Source organism: Carassius carassius, chromosome 46 (genome assembly GCF_963082965.1).
Source record: "Carassius carassius chromosome 46, fCarCar2.1, whole genome shotgun sequence".
NCBI lineage: Eukaryota > Metazoa > Chordata > Actinopteri > Cypriniformes > Cyprinidae > Carassius > Carassius carassius.
The window spans coordinates 24498622-24520318 of record NC_081800.1 but is presented as its reverse complement, the minus strand read 5'-3'; the positions used below and the strand labels follow the sequence as shown (position 1 = coordinate 24520318).

Here is a 21697-nt window from a genome sequence, read left to right as displayed (position 1 = left end):
ATTATTTAAAAGGACAGGGTTTTAAAAAAGCCTTATTACAAATGTAAAGGTAAAGGATAAAGGTCTAGTTATACTATATACTATAATGCTATTGTCTGTGGTTACAGTTTAGAGGAGAACAATGTTTAAATTTGTAGTAACTGCTGTGATCATGTAGTCAAGTGTCCTGCTTTTATTTTATTTTTATTTTTTTGGACTGCAAAGCATTGTAGGATGACAATAAGTAATTTAAGTGTGTTACCACATTTTATAAAAAAGCCAATGGACTTCATAAGATCAGTGTGTCTTTGTTGTGTTTCTTGGTGGGGGTTTAACCTTTAATACATTTTAGAATTTAGTAACAAGTTATCATCTATGCCTCTTGTAGAATGCAGAACTAATGGACTCGGTCAGTAAAATTATTTAGATTTTTGAAATGACTTCATAATATTTCATTCTAGTACCATTTTTGGTTCCCCAAAGAACATTTCAGTGCACATTTCTTAAAAGAAGCACTTTCTTCTTAGTTTGAAAAACATTTTTTTTCGCTATATAAACCTTTTTGGGCAACAGAAAGTTTCCTATAATTGTAAAGGTTCTTCATGGAATTATAGAAGAGAAGAGATTAGAAGGTCTGCTTTCTCTTTCTCAGGTATAGTAATGGTCACATTTGGTCACTCCTGGAGGCAGCAGAGACAACTTGCTCTGCACGCGCTCAGGAATTTTGGCTTGGGGAAGAAATCAGTAGAAGATTGTGTGTTAGAGGAAAGCCGCTATCTGATTGCTGAAATGCTCAAAGCAGAAGGTATGAAATGTTCACGCTCTGTTTCAGTGTCAGGCTGCGTTCAAGCACGTCTGTGCTTTCAAAGGTCAAACAGCGTCCAAGAACTCTTTCTAAAACATTTCTTGTATTTGTGACATTAAAATGGTTGACTCTTTACAAATGTTTTGAAAATTTAAATTCACATTTCTATTTATGTTGGATTGGATATAAAAGCACTGATCCTTTTCAGACATACTGATACACGTTTCTACTGTATGTAGGAAAGTTTATGAGCCACCAACATGCAGAATGCTGTTTCTAACATAATCTGTTCCATCGTGTTTGGAGTGCACTTTGACTACGATAACAAATGCTTCTCATACCTTCTGAAAATCCTAAATGAAAACTTCATGCACACAGGGTCACCTGCAAGACAGGTATAATCACATTCTTCATTTAAATTTTATTTTGCTAATTATTTGTTACTGGCCATGGCTACCCTATGTGGTGATCATGTGACCCACACTGTCTGCATAAGTGAAAATGCATGGGTTCAGTCTGTATTATTTATTCTGTGGTCAAAGTGGTAAATCTGCATGATTAACTCAACTGAACCCTCTGCAAAATCTGCATAGTGAAATATCTTGCTTCCCTTTGAAATGAATGGATTTTATCCTCAAATGTGACAAAACAATGTTTTAAATGAGTCTGGGAGATGGGAAAATGGCGCCCTCTGGTGGTGAGAGGGAGAACAAATAGTCCGCACACATGACTATAGTTATGCTGGGACGTGTCGACCATCTTAATTATATTCATTCAGCATCTTGTTTTCAATTACTGAAATCCATTTTTAATTGGACTGAAATAGTTTTATTGATACTTTTTAATTACAATACTGAAAGCAAATGCAAGCATGTAACATTCCTCTCAAAACCCTTCTTGGATAATTGTTGTTTTTTTTGTTTTTTTTTTTATCTAAATATGATGATAGAGGAGGAAATACCACAAATTATCTCACAAACTGTGGTGAAAGTAATTAATAACTAGTAACTAATTTTACTACTTATATTGCTCGTTTTGTAACATGTTTTGTGTTAACAATTTAAAATGTTAAACATAGAATATTTAAAGTATTTAGGACCAATTGAATGAGATAGCACTTTGAATGTGTTTTTTTTTCTTCTTTTTTTCTGCCTACTCATTTACCAGGTATGAAAAAGAAAAAGGCAATTGCAACTTTTTTACAAAGTTTATATCTCACAATTCTGAGTTAAGGTAACGTCTCGCATTTCCAACTTTTTTCCCTCTGGATTCTGAATCCAAAGGGAAAACTGTACCCCTAGCAGAACCATTATGCATACATAATTACAGTTCACAATTACATGAGTTGTAAGACAAAACGTGATGGAGAATGCTTCCAATGAAGTGAACTGTAAAGGAAGAAACAAGTCCGATCAGATTACAGGTTCAGTCAGGTGGAGTCGGGGTTGGCAAGCAGAATGGGAATTTAAATAGCACGCTTGTGATACTCATTATTCCTAGATTGTATTGTGCACTTCTGACTTTAATTTACATCTCACAAATATTGACTTGATTTCTTGCAGTTTATGACTTTATATCTCACAGGTCTGAGTGTATGTTTTGCTAGTTTAAGTCTCTAAGTTCTGCATTTATTATTATAGTTCTTGGTTGACTTTTTCCTCAAAAAATCCGAATTTGCATCTTGCAATAATGACTTTAAATCTTGCAATTCTGACTTTTACTCATAATTACGAGTTTATATCTCGCTCTTTATGACAATTTCTTGCAATTCTCAGAATTGCGTGAAATCAAGATTGAGACAAATGCAATTCTGACAGGTTTTTCACCCTCTCAATTGTGAATTCATATCTCGAAATAATTGATGTAGAGTTGCCAGATATAAACTCATAATTGAGAGAAATAAACTCGCAGTCCTGGCTTTTTTCTCTCCGATATCTCAAAGAAGTAACTGGCTTAGAACTGCGAAATATAATGTACGTCTCCCTGTATGTCACTTTCCCTTCACTTCACCACTTCACTTCACTTCACTTCACCACTTCACTTCACTTCACCACTTCACTTCACATGACTTCACCACTTCACTTCACTTCACCACTTCAATTCACTTCACCACTTCACTTCACTTCACCACCTCACTTCACTTCACTTCACCACTTCACTTCACTTCACTTCACTTCACTTCACCACTTCACTTCACTTCACCACTTCACTTCACTTCACTTCACCACTTCACTTCACTTCACCACTTCAATTCACTTCACCACTTCACTTCACTTCACCACCTCACTTCACTTCACTTCACCACTTCACTTCACTTCACTTCACCACTTCACTTCACTTCACCACTTCACTTCACTTCACTTCACTTCACTTCACCACTTCACTTCACTTCACCACCTCACTTCACTTCACCACTTTACCACTTCACTTCACTTCACTTCACTTTGTTTCACCACTTCACTTCACCACTTCACTTCACTTTGCTTCACCACTTCACTTCACCACTTCACTTCACTTCACCATACCACTTCACTTCACCACTTCACTTCACTTCACCACACCACTTCACTTCACTTCACTTCACTTCACTTCACTTCACCACTTCACTTCACTTCACTTCACTTCACTTCACCACTTCACTTCACCACTTCAATTCACTTCACTTCACTTCACCACTTCACTTCACTTTACCACTTCACTTCACTTCACTTCACTTCACCACTTTACCACTTCACTTCTCTTCACCACTTCACTTCACTTCAGCACTTCACTTCACCACACCACTTCACTCCACCACTTCACTTCACTCCACCACACCACTTCACTTCACTTCACCAATTCACCACTTCACTTCACTGCACCACTTCACTTCACTCCACCACACCACTTCACTTCACCACTTCACCACTTCACTTCACTTCACCACTTCACCACTTCACTTCACTTCACCACACCACTTCACTTCACCACTTCACCACTTCACCACTTCACTTCACTTCACCACTTCACTTCACTTCACTTCACCACTTCACTTCACTTCACCACTTCACTTCACTTCACCACACCACTTCACTTCACTTCACCACTTCACTTCACTTCACTTCACTTCACTTCACTTCACCACTTCACTTCACCACTTCAATTCACTTCACTTCACTTCACCACTTCACTTCACTTCACCACTTCACTTCACTTCACTTCACCACTTTACCACTTCACTTCACTTCACCACTTCACTTCACTTCAGCACTTCACTTCACCACACCACTTCACTTCACCACTTCACTTCACTTCACTCCACCACACCACTTCACTTCACTTCACCAATTCACCACTTCACTTCACTTCACCACTTCACTTCACTCCACCACACCACTTCACTTCACTTCACCACTTCACCACTTCACCACTTCACCACTTCACTTCACCACACCACTTCACTTCACCACTTCACCACTTCACTTCACTTCACTTCACTTCACCACTTCACTTCACTTCACTTCACCACTTCACTTCACTTCACCACTTCACTTCACTTCACCACTTCACTTCACCACTTCACTTCACTTCACCACTTCATTTCACTTCACTCCACTTCACTCCACTTCATAACTTCACTTCACCACTTCACTTCACTCCACTTCACCACTTCACTTCAATTCACCACTTCACTTCACTCCACTTCACCACTTCACTTCACTTCACCACTTCACCACTTCACCACTTCACTTCACTTCACTTCACTTCACTTCACCACTTCACTTCACTTCACTCCACTTCACCACTTCACTTCACTCCACTTCACCACTTCACTTCACTCCACTTCACCACTTCACTTCACTCCACTTCACCACTTCACTTCACTCCACTTCACTTCACCACTTCACTCCACTTCACTTCACCACTTCACTTCACTTCACTTCACAACTTCACTTCACTTCACTTCACTTCACTTCACCACTTCACTTCACCACTTCACTTCACTTCACTTCACCACTTCACTTCACCACTTCACTTCACTTCACTTCACTTCACTTCACCACTTCACTTCACTTCACTTCACCACTTCACTTCACCACTTAACTTCACCCCTTCACTTCACTTTACCACTTCACTTCACCACTTCACTTTACTTCACCACTTCACTTTACTTCACCACTTCACTTCACTTCACCACTTACCTTCCCTTCCCTTCACTAAACTCATAATTGTGTGATGTAAAAATTTGCAGTTATCAAAATTCTTTTGTAGTGCTTTTTATTTTATTCCATGGTGGAAAATAGCTTCTATGAATAAATAATAACTAAAAGTAAGTGCTCTGGATTGTTGTACAAAACTAAAAAGGAAACCATTTTTACCATGAAACCATTGCCCAAGTAAATTACCTCAAAACTGAACTCAACTGAAGTGTTCGAAATAACTTCTATCACCTCTCCAAAGGTTTTGATAAAATATGTGAAAATGGTGAGCAGCCTGTGAGCCACAACAATTTGAGTTGCCTAGAAATTAATTTTTCTGTTTTGGAGTAAGGAAAAACCTAAAAGTATTTCTCAGTATTCTCTCCAATATGAAGAACAGGAAGTTTCACATTGTAGTTTACATATATTTTCCTAATCCTCAGTTGATATGATAATACCACTCTTCCCTTAATGTACATAGATGAATCTCCTTGTACAGTAAATCCATAATCATAATTTAGTAAAAGTCTTCGATAATGGCTGACCCTTGTAAACTGAGAAGAATATTTGAACTAGAAATCTTATTTGGATCTCCATCAGTACCTTTTTTTTATTGCCTCATAGAAATGTTGTCAGAGCTGAAGATATCTAGTCGTTAGATTCTAGATCGAGTCTTTCTTTTAGAGAATGAAAGTCTTATAATTGTCCATTATCTCTGATTGAACAGTAGACAGTGATCCCTGTCTAAGCACATATTTTAAATCGCAAGTATTTGTATATTTGATGGAGTATTTTAAGTATTTGGTCTAAAATCAGAGTCATATGAGCCCCATTTCAATACATTAACAGAATACATTAGATTATATTCCTTAATCTCAAACAAAAATTTTTAAGTAATTTTTTTTGTCAAGTAAGAAATCATACACACACACACACACACACACACACACACACATACACACACACACACATATATTTATATTTACAGTTATTACATCTATATTAACTTCCTTTACATTTATTAATTTAGCAGACACTTTACCAATGTATTTATTAATTTATTAAGTACACTTCTTGATGTTTAAATGTTTTGATTTACATGCCTCTTAATGCCTCACTGACAGAGACTTGGATCAAACCTGAAGATACTGCCACCCCTGCAGCCCTCTCCACTAATTTCACTTGTTCCCACACTCCTCGTACCACTGGGAGGGGTGGAGGTACTGGTCTCCTTATATCAAAAGACTGGAAATTTGATCTTCAGCCATCACCTACAGGTACTGGTTTATTTGAATCACATGCCATCACTGTGACCCACCCTGTTAAAATCCACTTTGTGGTCATTTATCGTCCCCCAGGTCAATTGGGAAACTTCTTGGAGGAGTTGGATGTGCTGCTATCAAACTTTCCTGAAGATGGTACTGCTTGGTGACTTCAACATCCACCTAGATAAACCCCAGGCTGCTGACTTCAAAACTCTGCTCTCCTCATTTGATCTCAAGCTAGTGTCTACTACAGCGACTCACAAATCAGGCAACCAACTGGACCTCATCTACACGCGCTGTTGCTCTGTGGACAATTCTTCAGTTGCTCCACTGCACACCTCAGACCACTTCCTCATTACTGCTAACCTAGCACTTACTCCTGAAGTGCCTCACACTCCAACGCAGGTCACCTTTCGACGGAACCTACGCTCACTCTCTCCATCTCGCCTATCTTCTGTGGTTTCATCCTCGCTTCCTGCACTCTCTCAGTTCTCTGCTCTGGACACGAACAGCGCTACGGACACTCTTTGCTCCACTTTAACATCTTGCTTGGACAACTTTTGCCCACTGTTGTCTAGACCAGCACGCACTGCCCCATCTGCCCCCTGGCTGTCTGAGGTTCTCCGTGAACATCGCTCTAAACTCAGGGCTGCAGAAAGGAAATGGCAGAAATCAAGAAACTCCACAGACCTCAGTGTGTATCAGTCTCTCCTCTCTTCCTTCTCTGCAAATGTCTTCACGGCTAAAACATCCTACTACCACAACAAAATTAACAGCTGTTGTGACGCTCGGACACTCTTCAAGACTTTCTCTTCTCTTCTTAATCCGCCGCCACCACCTCCTCCATCGACTCTTAGAGCGAACAACAGTTTTCTTCACAAATAAGACAAGATCCATCAGCGGCCAATTCTCCACACCGCAGACTGAGGACAACTTCACAATGACCGACGCACACTCTTTCTCCTCCTTCTCCCCACTCTCAGAGATGGACGTCTCCAAACTTCTCCTGTCCAATCATCCTACTACTTGTCCACTTGATCCGATCCCCACTCACCTCCTTCAAGCGATCTCTTCTTCAGTCATACCTTCGCTTACTCACGTTATCAACTCCTCTCTTCACTCTGGAACATTTCCCTCAGCATTCAAGCAGGCTCGGGTAAGCCCACTGCTCAAGAAACCATCTCTAAATCCAGCGCTTCTTGAAAACTACAGACCGGTATCCCTTCTTCCATTCATTGCAAAGACACTTGAGCGAGCTGTGTTCAACCAGTTTTCTATGTTCCTTGTACAGAACAACCTCCTGGACAGCAACCAATCTGGCTTCAAAAGTGGCCACTCAACTGAGACTGCTCTGCTCTTGGTTACTGAAGCCCTGCGACTAGCAAGAGCAGCTTCAAAATCCTCGGTACTCATCTTACTGGACCTTTCTGCTGCTTTTGACACTGTTAATCACCAGATTCTCCTGTCCACCCTCAGAAAGATGGGCATCTCTGGAACAGCACTCCTGTGGGTTAAGTCCTACCTCTCTGACAGATCCTTCAGTGTGTCTTGGAGGGGTGATGTTTCAAAGTCACACCACCTTGCTACTGGGGTTCCTCAAGGCTCAGTACTTGGACCACTTCTCTTCTCCATTTACATGACATCATTAGGATCTGTCATTCAGAAGCATGGCTTTTCTTATCACTGCTACGCTGATGACACCCAACTCTACCTCTCATTCCAACCAGATGACCCGACGGTAGCTGCTCGCATTTCAGCCTGTCTGAGTGACATCTCTAGCTGGATGATTGACCATCACCTTCAGCTTAACCTTACGAGGACAGAACTCCTGGTGATTCCAGCTAACCCATTGTTTCATCACAACTTCTCTATACAGCTGGGCTCATCAACCATTACTCCTTCGAGGACAGCTAGAAACCTAGGAGTTGTGATGGATCATCAGTTAAGCTTCACAAACCACATTGCTACAACTACCCGGTCCTGCAGGTTTGCCTTATACAACATTAGGAAGATTAGACCCTTCCTGTCAGAGCAAGCCACCCAACTTCTTGTCCAAGCTCTTGTTCTCTCCAGACTGGACTATTGTAATGCTCTCCTGGCGGGCCTTCCTGCATGTACTGTCAAGCCTCTGCAATTGATCCAGAATGCAGCAGCGAGGGTTGTCTTCAATGAGCCAAAAAAAGCTCACGTTACTCCTCTCCTCATCAGGTTACACTGGCTACCAGTAGCTGCTCGCATCAAATTCAAGGTACTGATGCTAGCCTACAAGACGACCACTGGCACGGCACCAACTTACCTAAACTCATTGGTTAAATCTTATGTGCCCTCCAGAAGTTTGCGCTCTGCAAGTGATCGACGCCTTGTGGTACCATCCCAAAGAAGTTCAAAATCACTCTCAAGGACCTTTTCCTGGACTGTGCCCAGCTGGTGGAATGACCTCCCTATCTCAATTCGTACAGCTGAGTCTTTACTCATTTTCAAGAAACAGCTAAAGACTCATCTTTTTCGCCTGCACTTAACCAACTAACACTAGCACTTTTCCTTTTCTTGTCTTTTAATTAAAAAAAAAAAAAAAACATTTGTAAACCTACCTATGCGTCCTATACTAGACTAACTGAGACTTTTCATGGCACTTGTATACTGTTGTTGTTCTCTTGTTGACCTGACTGCTTCTATTGTTCTCATTTGTAAGTCGCTTTGGATAAAAGCGTCTGCTAAATGATTAAATGTAAATGTTAAATGTCTTAAAATAGCTGAAGTTTTTAAAACTTCTATAAGAACAGATAAAAAAATGAGAGCCTGAGCTTTTCAGTAAATTAGTTTCGCACTTTAATCGTACATTACGTTTAATAAATCTCCCAGTCTTTTCTATACTATAACAATCAGTTCAAGTGTGTACTTCTGCTCCACTGGCACAAGAAGAAGGTGAATGCAGATTTGCTACTGTTTTAAGGTAAACCGCATTGTTCCAGCCTGTTTCAGCACACATGTGCTGTTAATTGTAAACCGGTCAATTGTTTGGCCTGAAAGAGTTTGATAAAGGTCAGTGTAATTAAGAACAGCATCACCCACATCGACCCACCCGTTCACACAGACTCGGCTCTTATCATACCAGACTGATGACAATAATGACACAAAATGAGAAGACGCACACCTATTTTCTGTCTCTTCATCCTAATCTCATCCCTCCCTTCTTCCTTTTCACTATTTCAGTGTTTTTGTGTAATTGGTCAAACTGGTTTCTCTTCTTCTGTGTCACCTTATATGTAAAACATCAGGCGTTTATAAAACCATGTTTAATTAATATTAACGTCCATATGTGAGCATGAGTGAATGCGTTTGTTATTTGTATCTGTAGGTTCAAAAGGTAAGATATGCACAATATAGATACATCTATATAGGTTAGATATGCTTTAATATACACCATTTTATGTTACAAAATGGTGAAGAATAGTGCAGGAATATGTGAAATTGGACACACCTCTTTTTTGTGATTTTTGTTCAGTGACACTTATTAATTTATTAATAATAAAAAAGTTTTTCTGATGAGATAAAACGAAAACTTCCCCATATTCAATAACTGTTACTAATGGGAAAAAAAAGACTAAAATAAAAATAATCGATATTATTATTATTAATAATAGTAATAATACAATTAAATAGTTGTCGGAAATTGCAATAATAATGATAATATTAATTATAATCTTTTTAACAATTATACAAGTCATTAAAATTACTATGAGTATAGTAGTATTTATAAAGTTTCATTTATATATGATAATAATAATTATAATAATATGCAATTTTTAAGGCTTATATTATTGTTGAACAGATTTTTAATTCCTCTCGGAAATGTATTCATCATCATGGCTTTTGTATGAATTAATTGCTTTTTGTGATTCACAGATTTTGAGCTGATTCTGATGCTCATGATTCATGATGATGTTTTTCTTGGAGTATTTCTTGTTCAGTAACAGAAAAAATGAGATCCACTTTTCTGGTCTGTAAGTGTCATGAATGTCTCCTCTGTAATGAAGGAGTGTCAACACACGCTTAAATAAGAGCTGTGCAGGTGCCTCATCAGCGCAGACACGAGACACTGTCAGAGCACCTGAACTTCACTCATCAGACAACTCAAACACACAGGTAACAGTGATTAACAGCTCCTGTCTTTATTCAATATATGAATATACTGAAAATATATAGTATATGGCACAATTATTGCATTAAGGCAATACACAGGTGTATAGCTTAAATTAATTGCAAACATTATAGTTTACAAGTTTTTTGATATGCTATATTGAAGTGTACATTATCTATTTAAATAGGCACTAATTTGCATATATTTCCAGATAATTAATCTGAGCATCGGATAAAGCCAAGTTCAAAATTGTGGTTTCATTTTGTTTATATATATATATATATATATATATATATATATATATATATATGTGTGTGTGTGTGTGTGTGTGTGTGTGTGTGTGTGTGTATTTATATATATATTTATATAATTTTTTGGGAATTATATGTTGCATAAAACCAAGGCGAATGATGTACAAACTCTTCTATAAAAACCTTTATATACACATATATGAGAACAAAACTGTAATTTTTTTTCAGTGTTTAGGTCATTTGAAGCATACTTTATATAAAACCGACTAAGCTTAGTTAAATTTTAAAACAGGCTAATTTGAAACATCATTAAATTTTAATTCATAAATTCTTATTGATGCATTTATATTTAAATATGCAATACTTTAAGACTTATTTATTGATTCGTTAATAATCAGTTATTATACACTGTTAAAAATAAAGAATAAAAAAATGAAGAACATTTAAAATCCAGGAAATATTTTGCCATCCATAAAAGCTTCTTTATAGTGTAAAAAGTATATATATATATATTTTTGATAATTCTAAATTTCTTCGCACTAAGAAGATAAAGGGTTCTTTTAAGAACTGAAATGTTATTTTTGGAACCCAAAATGGTTCTTCTATGGCAGCACTTTTTTTGAAACCTTTATTTTTAAGACTGCACTCTTAAAATTCATGGTTGCATGAAGGACCTTTAAAATCCATGAAACCTTTCCACTGGATGCCATGGCCGCTGTTTTGAAGCTTTCTATAGGGCACCATGTTAAACAAAAGGAATAATATTAAGACTTAAAACATTTTACATAAGATAATTGTTTTACCAAGTTCAAAATTAAGTTTGAGGATGATTCTCGCTAAAACTATATTTTCTGCATGGATTTTTCAAGGTAAATTAAAAGATCTTTCACAATTTATATATCTAGTGCAACAGCACAAACTCAGAGGAAAAAAATAAATGTCACGTTTGGTTAGAACAGAGCACTGAGATACCAACAGACCACTATACCACCCTAAACTAAAAAATCGCTAATTTCGAGGGGTTTTTTTCCTTTTGTTTTTGTCTTCCGGGTTTAAAATGGTTATGGTGGTGATGTCACAAGTTGTGATGTGGCATAGCCTACTTTGAAGACGCTTGATTGTCTCATAATTATTCATGAGACTCAGTGTTCTTATCCTCAATGGCTGTGTTCAAAACCACATACTTAATTTCAATAAGCTCTTAATGAGTGCTAAGAGTATGTACTCTATAGCCTGGCCATTGCAAACTCCTATAAAAACAGGCTTCTTTAACACTTGCCTGGTGCAAAAAGCCATCGGAGACAACAGACTAACGTATCTAATAATGTACGCCTCCTGTGTGTCACTCTAATCATCTTTACTTCCATTACAATCTTCATCGATCTAAACTTTACTGGTGAGACACTGGTTTGCTTTATTCAGCCCATACAGACTAGTCCTGACTTCATACTTCTGATTAGTAGATGTGTTAAGTTTGCCTATGATGAGGAAAGCACATTAGTGCTGGTCCAGGATGATGTCATGCACTTTAATCCAGCTGCCCTGCAGGTTCTTATTCAGGTGTGAGAGTAAGAGGCATCTTTTGTTGAAGAAATATGATAATGATAATGATAATGACGTTCGGTGTGGGAGGAGATGCAGAAAAGCAAGAAACTCTGGATAATGATTTTATAATTGTGCAATGGAAATGCTCACTGAAAACTAATTATTGGTCAATTATAAAAATAAAAAATAAATAAAAAAATTGGTCAGCATGACATTTCAATGAGGAAACATAACAGTAGAAGACTGAAGAAGGTGCATACTTTCTCTGTCCGGCTTGACATTATTTCAGTATTGTAAAAGAATCATCTGTTAGCACAATTGTATTTGAAAGATTGCATTTATCTACAAAAATTTTATTTAAACAGCATGTAAATAGAAACCTTTTGATTTAAAGATTGTTGAAATCTTGATGAACTTGCATTTAATCAAGTATGTCTAAAGTTTTCTCTAATAGTGTAGGTGAACCAAGTATTTTATGACTCAAAGTCTAATGTGAAACTGGAATTAAATACAAAAATAAGGAATTTAAACAAATAATTAAATATATTTATTTTACATTTACATTTGCACATTTTTGCAAACACTTTTATCCATTTTACAAATCTTATTTTATTTATTTATTTTTTATTACTGAGGATGTGAAAATCAAATAAATATTTGAATGAATTTAAGTTTAAGAATTTTATTTATTTATTTATTAAATATTTATTAGAATTTTATTACAATAATTGATGTATGTATTTATTGCATTTTTATTCATTCAGATTTTTATTTATACATTTTTATGATATGCACACACATAATTTTATTTAATATTTTTGTATAATATTTTTTTTTTTGATTGATTGATTGAGAAAGCACTTAACATTTAATTGTAACTATTTATTGGAAATGTGTTCATTACATTTTTATTTATTAAGATTGTATTTATTTATTACACACACACACATATATATATATATATATATATATATATATATATATATATTTATATATATATACACACAATTTCCCCCCAATTGTTATTCATTTATTAGAATTGTTTACATTATATATATATATATATATATATATATATATATATATATATATTCATGTACTGACTGATTGATTGAAAAAACATTTAATTCATTTTTTTTTCTCTCAATATGTGAGCCTGCTTGTAGAAATGTCTAGTTCTAACACAGACACCGCTGGACGTCCCAGTGCCATCGCTCCTGCTGCTGTGACCCCGGCTGCTTCAGGTGAGGAGGAAGACGATGAGATGCTAGTGCAGTTCATTTGCATTAAAAATAGTCCACTATTGTTGGGAAAACACTGAGATTTGATGCTTTAAGAGATGTGTTAATGTTTCCTCTCGTATTCACAGAAACGCTTCTGACGGTTCACTCCGTCGACCTCCTGAAATCCAAGGATGGGCCGAACAGACGCGAGCATCGCACAGAAGCTTACTTTAGCGACAAGCTGATCGTCCGCAGAGGACAGACCTTCCAGATGTGGATTGAGTTCTCCAGACCCTTCTACCCCAAATCTGACCGTCTGCAGCTGCAGCTGAAGTTAGGTGAGTGAGCTGCGGTCACAAGACCTGTCTGAAAACAGTCATTATTTCCCCATTATCGTTTCATGAGGTGCTCAGAGATGACTCTGAGTTTGTTTAGTTTAAAATGCTTTACTAAAATAACTAAAGCTAAAACTGAAATAATAATTAAAGTAATAAAATAATTGAATTCAAATAATATAATGACCAATATTAAAAGTAATATAAAAACTATAAAAAATATAAAAACTAATTCAAGTTTGCAGTAGTAATTTTATAATAGTATCAGACTGAGATACTATTATAATCATTATAAAAGTATCTTTGCAAAATAACACTGAAAAAAAAAATCCGATTTCAACAATTGATGTCAGAAAAAGCAGAATCCAAATCAGTATCAGAAGATCAACTTCAAAATCAATAGTTAATCGATCAATTAATAAAAAATCTCAACCATAATCATAATCAGGCGGTGCATTTAAAGAATTCTATCTAATTTTAAGTTGTTTTGTTTGATATCTGTGTGGAAACTCATAAAACATAAACATGCAGTGGCTATGGAAATGAAAACATGTTTTTTATCCAGAGTCAGATGCATTAGCGTTTGTCTAAATGGCAAATCAGTGTGTGACAAAGAGAGAAAGATGCCCAGACATTCTGACGGTTATTTTAATTACCTTGCCCTTTATTTGAAAAAGAAAAACTGAAAGATGAATCTATTTAATCTATTTATTCGTGATGGATGTGAGTCATTAAGTGCTTGTGATTATGTGACCTAATCCATTTAATCCAGCTGCTCCTAAAATCTCGTTTCTTAATGGCTATCCAGCTGAGTCACAGACAGATAATTAGATTAAAGTTAAATCATTAGGAGGGTGTTCTTCTGACAGTAATGTTTCTAAGTTGTGTTTTTGACACAGAGCCCATCTTCAGCAGAAGTACTGGGATTCTCATCTCTGTCCCGTTAGTGGACGTCCTAGAAGACGGCCGCTGGGAGATGAAGATCGTTGAACAGAAAGACAAACGTGTCCGGCTGGCGGTCAACACTCTTCCCACCGCCTCCATCGGCCGCTATACGGTGACCGTCGAGTCTTTCTCACCGAAGGGCAAGCTGCTGTTCCCCTGCACCCCGAACGACCTGTACATGCTCTTCAACCCCTGGTGTGAAGGTACAGAGTCAGTCGGACAGTAACACTCGTCATTTCCTCATTTGAAGTAATGAGGTAACACTAAATGTCTGTCTTTGCTCAGATGATGCTGTGTATCTGGATAATGAAGCGGAAAGGAAAGAGTATGTTCTGAACAGCATGGGCAAAATTTACTATGGAACCGAGCAGCAAATTGGAACCAGAACATGGAATTTTGCCCAGGTGTGGAAACACACAATTCCGACAAACAGAGTGACTGTTATTATTATTATTATTATTATTAGAGTTTGAACAGGTTTATTATTATAAATATTATTATGCTATTTTTTTTATCAGTTTGAACAGATTCTATTATTATCTATAATTTTATTATAGTTGTTGTTGTTGCAACATTAAATAATTAATTAAATAATTTAATTTAATTTATTATTATTATTATTATGCATTTTTATCACTTTATTATTATAATTGTTGTTGTTGTTATTATTATTATTATTATCTCCATTATTTTTATTCATTTTCAATTCTTTTACACATTTGAAAAGGATTATCATCATCATTGTCGTCGTCATGCAATTATTTTTTTTAATTTGAAGAGATTTATTATTATCTATAATTCTAATAATAATAATAATAATGGAAAAAAATAAATAATATTAACAACAACAATAATAATCAAAATGATAATGAAGCAAAACAACAAAAATAAAAATGGCAAATTAACATCAAGAACGATAATATTAATAATCAATTATTATTATTATTAATATAATTTAATTTTAGTGTTAATATTATTATATATTATGCAATTGTTTAATCAATTTCAATCAAATTCTAGTATTATCTATGATTCTACAATTATTATTATTATTATTATGTCCATTTTTTTTTATAATGACTCTCATTATTATCAGTTCCATTGTTATGTTTTTTATGATTTTGCATTCGTTTGATCAGTTTGAACAGGATATCCTGGAAGCGTGTCTGTTCCTGTTGGAGAGAGGTCAGGTGGCGATGACCGAATGGAGAGATCCAGTGATCGTGTCCAGAATGGTATCTGCTCTGGTGAGTCACGTTCACAAGACGTCGACATGAATTCATAAGAAATCACGAATATGGCATGGATTTGAGCAGGTGCCAGCATGTGGTCGTTTTACGTTCATACAGGACACAAAACATCGTGTACTGTCTTCTGAACAGAAAAGTAAGGCGTGCAATTCAAGAGCTGAAAGGCACCTCTTTTGAAAAGCTTTTCTGTTCTTTTGGGACAGGTGAACTCTAACGATGACTACGGTGTTCTGATGGGTAACTGGAAAGACAGCTATGAAGGCGGGACGTCTCCCACGGCCTGGAGCGGGAGCGGAGACATCCTGAGACAGTACTACAAAAGTTCAGGGAAGCCCGTCAAATTCGCCCAGTGCTGGGTCTTTGCAGGAATCACCAATTCTGGTACGTTCGGATTTCTCTTTTTATCACTCCAATGAAAATTAATTTTTAAGAATAAAATGTTGTATAAACACATTTCTGTCTCAGTGTTGAGATGTCTTGGGATTCCCACCCGCTGTGTGACCAACTTCAGCTCTGCTCACGACACGGACCTCTCCTTGACCACGGACATTTATATTGATGACAAACTGGATATCATCAAAGACAAGACCAGCGATTCTGTCTGGTATGATAAAATCCACCAGCACCTCTTGAGTTCCTTCTATTGTCATTCAAATCATCAGTGTCTGGTTTCTGTTATATTGAGAGTCACTCCACTGATCACTAAAACTTATGCTTGGAAGATTTAAAATTTATTTATTTATTTTTTTGCTAAGTGAGCTGACAGTTCTCAAATACAGCCATCATTACTGACACTTTACATTAATATGGTACTAGAATTATTATAATTAAATAAAAATAAAAATAAAACCATCTTTTGAAATACAAGAAATGTTGATAAAATAACCTACTTCAACTCTGCTTTATTAAAAAAAAAAAATATATATATATATATATATATATATATATATAATTTTTGCAATATTGTTTTACCAAAATAAGAGGGATTTCAAAATGCATGTTAGTTTTTATTTAGTAATCACCTAAATAAGACATTTCACATAAAAGACGTTTACATACAGTTCACATGAGAAAAACATAGTTGAATTTATAAAATTGACCCCAGTCAAAAGTTAACATGCTTATTTCTTAATACTGTGTTGTTACCTGGATGATCAACAGCTGTTTGTTTATTTATTTATTTAAGTTAAAGTGCCTCATTTTACTGTCTATTTGTAAAATAATAATAATAATAATAATAACAGGCCGTGTTCAGGCCATGTTCTAGGCCTATACAGCTTTATTTTTGGTAAATTACAGACCAACATTAAATGCTTTAATTAAACTTTCTCTGAAGGAACTTCCATGTGTGGAACGAGTCCTGGATGACCCGTCCGGACCTCCCAGCAGGTTATGGTGGGTGGCAGGTGGTGGACTCGACCCCTCAGGAGCCCAGCCAGGGTTCGTACCGCTGCGGTCCCACCCCGGTCTCCGCTGTCCGCAACGGACAAGTCAACCTGAAATTCGACACTCCATTTGTCTTTGCCGAAGTGAGCACTTTCATATAAACCTCTTCTCACCCTCACTTGTGTCTGACGAGGTTTTGAACTTAATTCAGAACATCTGCTGAATGGTTTCACTGTGCGTCTCAGGTGAACAGTGACAGAATCTACTGGCAGAAGAAACCCGATGGAAGCTTCAGTCAGGTTCATGTGGAGAAGAACTCCATCGGTCAGCGCATCAGCACTAAAGCTGTGGGATCTGATGCTCGTGTGGACATCACACACCTCTACAAATACCCAGAAGGTGACAAAACTAATGCATCTGGTCCAAAACCTAGAGCTGCCTTCCTAGAAATATTTTAAGAAATCGTAGACAGACTCCCAATGGGTATAGTTCCTTATTTTTATGCATATTTGATTGTAATTCTACTACAACTAATAATAATAAACTTTCAAGAGAGTCAATGTCAATGTCACCTTTATTTATACAGCGCTTTAAACAAAATACATTGCGTCAAAGCAACTGAACAACATTCATTAGGAAAACAGTGTCAATAATGCAAAAAAAGAGTGTTTTTTTATAATCACTTATAAATACTATATATACTGTTTATTTGAAAATTGTAGTTATTGTAGTTACAATTGAAATTGTAGTTATAGTCTTTTTAGTACTTCTAGTCAAACTAAAATGTAACATGATGCATTCATAACTACTTCATTTTATTATTCTTTGTTTTTTGTTAACTTTTATTTCAAGTAACGGAAATGTGTTTAATGTTTTGGTTTTAGTTTTCGTTAACAATATTATCACTGATTCAGGAAATCCAGCTCAAAGTGATCTACAATAAAAAAGTCATTACAACAAGCACAAGGTTCTTCACATAAAAACAGATAATATACCAGTAACAAAAAAACGGAACTTAAAATGAACAGAATTCATGACAAAATATTACAATTAATAACTCCTTTATGAAAATGAACCATGGGTTTACTACATATAAAACAAAAGAAACATGGTTACTAAAGTTAAACCATGGTAACCACAAATAAACCATGGTTTTGCTACACTAACCATAGTTTAACCATGGTATTTGTAGTAAAACTGTGCTTATGGTAATCAATACGCCCAAAAACCATGGTTACTTCACATTTACTATAATAATAATTTACTTGTCCAAACCTCACACTGCTCTCTACTGTCTGATCACGTCTGTCAGGTTCAGAGGAGGAGCGCATTGCTGTGGAAAGGGCCAGTCGCTTCGGCTCCAAACCCACTTTGTATCCGTCCCCCACCAGCAACGACGTGAGTGTTGAGATCATCATGGACGGGGCAGGGCCTCGTATCGGTGGAGACGCCAAACTCTCCATCGTCCTGAAGAACAAAAGCTCAAGTCAGCGCACGGCCAGTCTGCTGTATGAGGTGATGGTCATGTACTACACCGGTGTGCTGAAAGCCAGCGTGAAGAAGGACCGGATTCCTGTCACCCTCAAACCCCAAGAGAGTGAGTGGAGCTGTTGATCAGCATCTGCATTTGTCATAAATCACTTGATGATGAGAGCTGCTTGCAGTTGTGTTCAATTTCATCCACAAAGTGTTCCTTTAGACCCTAAAAGAACATCTTAGTGCCTGATTTACCTCTAAATGGTGCATATTAGTACATGAACAACGAGCAAAAGAGGACTGGAGTACTGTGCAAAGTGACCATGAAATAAGTAATTATAATTGTTTTATCACTGTCATTAATGCCATCTTCCCTTGTGTCCCTACAGCCAAGACTGTTCCTTGGACTCTGCTGTATAAGGAGTACATGAACCATGTGGTGGACCAAGGCGCTCTGATACTCGCGCTCACCGGACGAGTCAACGAGACCCGACAGATTCTGGCCACACAGTTCAACTTCAGACTGCGCACACCAGATCTCATCATTACTGTACGTCATTGACCCACAAGTCTATTTGAGACGTTTAACAAGCACAAAACTTATTTACCTCCAAATCTCATTCTTGGTATTGCACAGTGACGCTCAGCGTGGTGCGGTGCATCTAAATGTGCAATATTTGAATTGGATGCATACAATTTGAGAATTAAGAGTCCTTATTTAAAAAAAAAATCTACCTCCACTGATCGTGTTTTAACTGTTTCAGGCTCTAGGGGATGCTGTGGTGGGTAAAGAGTTAACAGTCAAGATCACGTTCCAGAACCCGCTGTCACTAGTGTTAAGGAACGTCTTGTTCCGTATAGAGGGATTGGGAATGCAGAATGTCAGGAAGATAGCATATGGGTAAGACTTTTAATGTTTAAGAACATTTTGAGGCGCGACATGTTCATGCACTTTAAATTTGCTTCATGTGTATGAGCTGTGTTACATTAAATATGATAAACTCTATTTAAAGAGTGAAAATCTTCCAGAAAGTTTATAATCTATATGTGTGTGTCTCAGTGATGTGGATAAGCTTGCGGCGGTTACACTGACGGAGAAGTTTGTTCCCACCGTCGCCGGCTCTCAGAAGCTCCTGGCATCGATGGACTGCCGTCTGCTCACTCAAGTGCACGGAGTCGCTGATATTGTGGTCAAACCAAAGTAAAAAAGCACTGTCATTGTAAAGCCTTCTGAGGCTCTCAGTTGTCTTGAGGATATAAGAATATTTACAAGCTGAAATGGTCACTGAGAGTAAAAAATAATTAAGCATTTTCACATGGAACTGATGTAAGTTCACAATAAAGATCCTTCATGTTTTATTTATATCATATCTGTCTGGGTTTGTTTGTGTGTTGATTGCAAAAATCAACACAAGTGTTTCTCAGAAATTGTTTACTGCACCTTCATGTGTAAACAGGGTTGTGTTGGTTCAAGTCAAGTCAAGTCAAATTTTATTTCTATAGCACATTTAAAAACAACAGAGCTGCGCCAAAGTGCTGTACAGAGCTACAGTGTGCAAATAAAAAGCATTAGAATAGGCAAGAAAAAATACAATTATAGACACGATTACATCCGATATAATCCATTTAATAGATCATATAAAATCAATCAAAAGTGACTTAATTAAAAGCCAAAGAGAATAAATAAGTTTTTAGAGCTGATTTAAAACTGGATAATGACGGGGCAGACCTCACAGCGAAGGGTAAACTATTCCAGAGTTTAGGTGCCACAGCAGAGAAGGCCCGACCACCCTTAGTTTTACAGCGAAAGCGTGGGACAGTTAAAAGAAGCTGATTGCAAGACCTGAGAGTCCTTTGGGGAGTGTACAAAGTCAGAAGGTCAGATAAGTATTTTGGTGCAACACCGGATAGCGCCTTGTACACAAAAACTGCAATTTTAAAATCGATTCTGAACTTTACCGGAAGCCAATGTAAAATTTCTAGGATAGGTGAGATGTGATCTCTCTTTTTAGTACCGGTCAGAAGTCTCGCTGCAGCATTTTGAACAACTTGCAGGCGAGAGATAGTAGTTTGAGGCAGACCACAGTACAGGGAATTACAGTAGTCCAGCCGTGATGTAATGAAGGCATGGATTACAATCTCTAAATCTTTCAGAGACAAGAAATGTTTTACTTTTGCAATCGATCTCAAGTGAAAGAAACTGCCTTTTACCACTGAGCTGACTTGTTTTTCAAAATTAAGTGCCGAATCCAATGTAACTCCGAGATTCCTTACATGAGGTCGAGCACTGACAGGGAAGGAACCGAAATTAGAAGTAGATGAGAAACTAGATGGGCCTAAGATCAAAATTTCGCTCTTACTTTAATTTAATTGTAAGAAATTATTTGCCATCCAACATTTGATCTCCTCAAAACAGTCACACAGTGCTTCCAGGGGATAGGACATATCAGTTTTAGCCGGTAGATAAAACTGTGTATCGTCAGCGTAACAGTGATAGGATATCCTATGTTTCTCAAAAATGGCACCCAGTGGCAACATATAGAGTGAAAAGAGGAGCGGGCTTAAAATGGACCCTTGGGGCACACCACAAAGTAAGGGAACAGATGTAGAAGTAAATTTCCCCATATTTACTGAGAAGGTTCTGTCTTTGAGATACGAGGCTAACCACTGCAAGGCAACGCCCTGAATGCCCACCACTTTTTCCAACCGATGCAGCAAGGTACTATGGTCGATCGTATCAAAAGCAGCGCTTAAATCTAGTAAGACAAGTACTGCGTGCGATCCGGTGTCGAGGATTTGCAAAAGGTCATTGTTGACCTTCAACAAAGCAGTTTCTGTACTGTGCATAGATCTAAAACCAGACTGAAAAGTACCAGAAATATTGGATGTACTGAGATAAGTATTCAACTGGCTATGCA

At 37.0% G+C, this 21697-nt stretch overlaps 1 protein-coding gene across 1 annotated transcript; it reads left to right on the top strand.

The window, feature by feature from the left end:
- The first annotated feature begins 639 nt into the window (after positions 1-639).
- LOC132128964 (protein-glutamine gamma-glutamyltransferase K-like) lies at positions 640-20123 on the top strand. Its single transcript, XM_059540377.1, has 15 exons — positions 640-784; positions 9586-9594; positions 13331-13408; positions 13504-13725; positions 14622-14870; positions 14953-15071; positions 15807-15914; positions 16121-16298; positions 16383-16521; positions 17254-17446; positions 17549-17702; positions 18616-18900; positions 19169-19329; positions 19544-19680; positions 19840-20123. Exons 1-15 carry the CDS (start codon positions 640-642, stop codon positions 19982-19984), a joined length of 2322 nt encoding a protein of 773 aa, XP_059396360.1. The 3' UTR covers positions 19985-20123.
- The last annotated feature ends 1574 nt before the right edge of the window (positions 20124-21697 follow it).

Bases quoted from the DNA above. Each gene is read 5' to 3' on its own strand.
- LOC132128964 (XM_059540377.1), top strand. From the start codon at position 640: ATGGTCACATTTGGTCACTCCTGGAGGCAGCAGAGACAACTTGCTCTG. The intron at 17,703-18,615 runs GTGACAAAACTA...CACGTCTGTCAG, and splicing joins CCTCTACAAATACCCAGAAG to GTTCAGAGGAGGAGCGCATT. The intron at 19,681-19,839 runs GTAAGACTTTTA...TGTGTGTCTCAG, and splicing joins GTCAGGAAGATAGCATATGG to TGATGTGGATAAGCTTGCGG.